Below are 4,557 nucleotides of genomic sequence, written 5' to 3'. Positions count from 1 at the left end.
TTTAGCATCATTGTTGGCGATTTAACCTCGTTGTGCTCTCCGTACAAGCTGAGTAAAAACGTGACTCTCCTGCTTAAACTGCCGTGACTCAGTGTTTGTAAGCATTCGCCCCTTCTTTTGCGCCATAAACAGCTTGTTTGGTGTGCTGCTTTTCTGGAAACGACCACGGCGGTCCGTGTCAATCTCGCCATCTGACTCACCCGTTTGCTGAACTCACACTTCAGTCGACAGATTCTCTCTTTGTGTTCTTTGAGCCATCTGTTGAATGCACTGATTCTGAGGTGCTCCAAGAGACGCAATCAATGGAGAGATTTACTGCCTGCCTTTGAACTAAGAGGCTTTACAATAAAGACATATATTATATATTTTTTTATTTGTTTTGGTGTCAAATTACAGACCAGACATCAGAATGGGGACACACATTTCCTGACGTTGGATGAGATCCTGGATGAGACCAAACTTCTGGACATCAGCATGAAACAGAAGCACTGGCTCATGACAGAGGTGAGTTTGCTGATCATCTTAGCCCAAGATGAGCTCTTTTACCTGGACACACCTGGTGAGAGTGTGCTGCCAAGTGTTAGCGGCAGCATTTAGGACTCAGTCGAGTCCTCGAGTGACCATGGTGGTGTCACAGTGAGGCCTTTCAGAAACGTTTCATAAGCATCCGAGCTACAAGACTGCAACTTCAGTTAGTTTTTTAATTGCTGCGGCTGAAAATCAGTTATTTTCATAAAAGAGGTCTTGACACAGAGGAAGTTCTTTTTAAAAAATATTGGAAAAATGTCCTGGCTGCAGACAAGATGGAACCGATGCACGTACACACACCCTCACACACATAGAGTAATAAACATCATAAATTGCAAGCTGTTTACTTATATTCACAGAAATTCAAACTTTTTGAATTTATATATATTTTTTTATAAATGTTATGGCATGAATGTAAAATAAATGTCATTTCAGGCGTTGGTCAACAATCCAAAAATCGAGGTTCGAGACGGAACTTACGGCTTCAAACCCAAGTACAACCTGAAAGACAAGAAGGCCTTACTGAGGCTGCTAGACAAACACGACCAGCTGGGTCTGGGAGGAGTGCTGCTGGACGACGTGGAGGAGGGGCTCCCCAACTCGGCCAAGGCCATCAAGGTCAAAAGCATCAATAATTGATGCTAAATCATGATGGCAAACAATGTTTGATAAATGGTCACTGAGTGGACGCTACAATACTAATGTGATGAAAATGACCTTTTAAAGGCTTTGGGGGATCAGATCATCTTTGTCACGAGACCCGATAAGAAAAAGATCCTGTTCTACAACGACAAACACTGCCAGTTTACAGTAGACGAAGGTGAGTCGTCCTCTGTGTTTTAATGCCTCCAGCATATTTAAGTGTAACAATATGTTTATTTAACCAGGCGACTCAAAAATAAAATGGTTTCTAGTGAGATAAACCAACAGAAAAGCCACCATTTTGGAAAAAAAGATGGCGTTCCCCTGTCACTTGCATATTTTTTTACCAGAATATTGTGAAAATGTAAAATATATATAATGTAATCCCTGGCTCAAACTGAACAAAACAACATAACATACGCTATGAACATGTTAAGAACGTGGGTGTGATTCACAAAAAACCTCTGTTGCTAAGGAAATACAAAAATGTACTATTGCAGATTCTTCTAAAAATTACATACATCTCTTTGTCACCTCCAGGTGACCCAAAAATAAAATAGTTGCTATGGAGATAAATCAACAGAAAAGCCGCCATTTTGGAAAAAAAGTATTTTTTAAATTTTTTGTATGTGTCACATCCAACTCTGACTTGGCCAGTGATTTATTTGTACAAAATTTCTGATATACACTCTTTTTTTTTCGATATTTTTTATTTGAAAAAAAGCAAACCCGAGCAGCAAATAAGTAAAACTTCAAAGGGTTTTATACTTGAATACAGAGTGACAATTTCCTGTTTAGCATAAATTATTTCAATTTTCTTTAAACACAACCATCTGTTAATTTTAAATGACTCAACTCTCCGTCAACGTCTTTTGTTCTTCAAAAACATTAGTTTCTGTTGGGACTTTAGGAAAAAGTTTAAATAAAGTTTGAAAATTCAGATAACGTTAAATATTAGATAATAATCAGAGATTTATCAGTTGAAGCCGTGTCCTGTAATTCTGATGGCTGTAGATGTTCTATTCTTTCTGGTTGCACATCTTGATGGCTTGTTTGCAGAATTCCAGAAGCTGTGGAGGAGTGTTCCTGTAGACTCCATAGATGAAGAGAAAATTGAAGAGTACCTGAAGAAACAAGGCATCTCCTCCATGCAGGAAACGGGACCAAAGAAAGTGGTTCGTGTTTTTTCCTCTTCAAAAACCTTAAAACAAACCTACTTCTTGTACTAAAACAAGCATTTATCCTTCATCTGAATGTCGTTCTCTCTGCAGATGACAGTTCAAAAGAAAAAGAAGCAATCCGGGCAGAGAAAGAGACAATTCAAAACTCACAACAACCACTTGGCTGGAGTGTTGGAGGACTACTCTGATGGTGTGCCTGGAAAGAAATGAAGCAGCTCAGGAGGATCTGCAAGATGGCTTAAAACAAACGTGTTATTCTCTGCTTGTATTCTCTTCAGTGATCTGTCATTACATGAAACCAGTAGCAGGCGTGTAGTGAAATCTAACTGTATCGATCAACTGAGAGACACTGGAAGAGCGCAGACGTCTTTGTGGACACCAAAACCCTTTAAGAAAGGCTGTAATGAGTCAATATTTCTCATTTTCTTTACCACATAGCGAAGATGGTTTATTTTGAATGAGTTGCAATATGTTCTAGTGGTTTATTAAAGTGCGTTACATTTGTGTTTCACCCGGTGTGAGACATTTTTCCTGTCGTGGTAAAACGTAGAATATTTCAATGCTTTTAGTTCTGAGCTTTGTGGAGTGCTGGATTAACTTTGGACCCATTTCTTTGAATATTATTTGAATATTTGCTGTTCAATAAAACTGCCAAAGGTGAGAGAGGTCAAACGAATGCAACATTTTTGCTGTAAATCCTTTATTTCTAGGAAAGAGCGCATCACACGGTGGCGTGCAGAGGGAGAATGTTTTGGTTTTAGAGTACAAAACATCACTGCGATCTATATACAGTTTGCATGATTGAAGCTAGTCAGGCATTTACAAGTCAACTTTTAGGATGTGCAATGGCCACTTCTAGCTCGTCTGGCCTGCTTTAACTGTTTTCTTCAAGTGGTGGTAGTTGGGCAAAATCTTCATTAGGAAATCCAGCTGAAGAGTCTGGGGCTGCAACAAGAACGTACTCAGTTAGTGTCGTCTAGGGTTTAAACATCCAACCAACCGAAGAGGAAAACGAAGACATTCATGGATCTATTTGTCTGCAAGTGGATGCATCGGAATGGAGCGGAGCAGGAAGCTTGTGGCTTGTCAGTGTACGTTCAATGTCACACTTAAATGTTTTTTTGTTTTTTTTTTCAAACGTTTTTCTCGTCTGCTCTGGATTCACCCCGATTTGACTAAAGAAATACTCAGAAATGCAATTTAAGCTTAATTTTCTTTATGCATGTACTCTATCGTGAAAAAAATGCTACAAGAACATATTAAAAACATGATTTTTATTGGAGGAAGTCTTTAAGAAAACACAAAATTCCAATTGCATGTTGTTTGGGTCATATTTTAACTATTATATTAGCTATTGGCCTAAAAGTACTGATCCTATAAACAACAAAAAGTTCAATTTAATAATAAAATTTGGTTGAGTGAAAACTATTTTTAACGTGTTCTTGTGGAATTTTTGTGATGATGATGCTTTTAACTGTCCGACGCAATTCTAGAGTTATAAAGTCTGCTTCATGTGCCCAGGTCACAGCAGAAACACTGGGGTGAGCGTGCTTTTTCCATTGCCAGCCCTCAGTTATGGAATAACATTCCTGTGGAATTGCACTTGATATTGGACCTCGACAGATTTAAATGTCAACTAAAACATACCATTTTAGAATGTCTTTCAAGACTGTAGTTTGTGGCATTCTATTTTATTTGTTTTACTGCATTCTTATTTGTCTTTTATTCATTTTATTGCTAATTTCTTTGTGTAGTGGTATGTTGTTTTTAATTTTATTCTCAATTTGTCTAGTTTTACACTTTCTTTTATTGTGAAGCACTTGGGTACCCTAATAGGAGTTGTAAAGGGCTATATGAATAAAGTTGAACTCAATAATTGATGCATATATTAGGAAAATTAAGCTTAAAATTGTATTTGAGGTTTTTTTTTATTATTTAACTTATTGTCAATTAGGAGCAGATGAAAAAAATGCATTCTGAAAAAAGGTTTTACTTGTGGCATAAAAAATAAGTTTGGTGGGTATCAAGCCCTGTGCTCCGCCCCCTTCTGATGCATCCACTTGTAGACGACTAGATCCGTGTGGGTCTCAGAACCGTACAACTGGATAGTTCCAATATTGCTCGCCATTTCTGTTGCCCTGGTAATGCTAGGTTGGAGTTGTGAGGGGCTGTAAAACTCTCAGCAATAGGGAGGGGAAGAGGCGGT

At 38.2% G+C, this 4,557-nt stretch overlaps 2 protein-coding genes across 3 annotated transcripts in view; one reads left to right on the top strand and one right to left on the bottom strand.

The window, feature by feature from the left end:
• gtf2e2 (general transcription factor IIE, polypeptide 2, beta) overlaps window positions 1-3,012 on the top strand; it is a gene marked incomplete in the record, with an annotated part of 12,832 nt that extends 9,820 nt beyond the window's left edge. Inside the window, 5 exon segments of the mRNA XM_024289765.2 lie at window positions 397-504; window positions 964-1,146; window positions 1,255-1,348; window positions 2,230-2,345; window positions 2,442-3,012. Coding sequence (XP_024145533.1) covers window positions 397-504; window positions 964-1,146; window positions 1,255-1,348; window positions 2,230-2,345; window positions 2,442-2,561 — 621 coding nt within the window.
• Window positions 3,013-3,034: 22 nt separating this feature from the next.
• Window positions 3,035-4,557, bottom strand: part of LOC112157174 (dynactin subunit 6) — a 4,597-nt gene continuing 3,074 nt past the window's right edge. For both annotated transcript variants that reach the window (XM_024289767.1, XM_024289766.1), the window contains exon 7: window positions 3,035-3,296. In XM_024289767.1, coding sequence (XP_024145535.1) covers window positions 3,269-3,296 — 28 coding nt within the window. In that variant the 3' untranslated portion in view covers window positions 3,035-3,268. The remainder of the gene's footprint in view (window positions 3,297-4,557) is intronic.

Source organism: Oryzias melastigma, linkage group LG1, assembly GCF_002922805.2.
Source record: "Oryzias melastigma strain HK-1 linkage group LG1, ASM292280v2, whole genome shotgun sequence".
Taxonomy (NCBI): Eukaryota; Metazoa; Chordata; class Actinopteri; order Beloniformes; family Adrianichthyidae; genus Oryzias; species Oryzias melastigma.
This window is presented reverse-complemented; position numbering and strand designations above follow the sequence as displayed.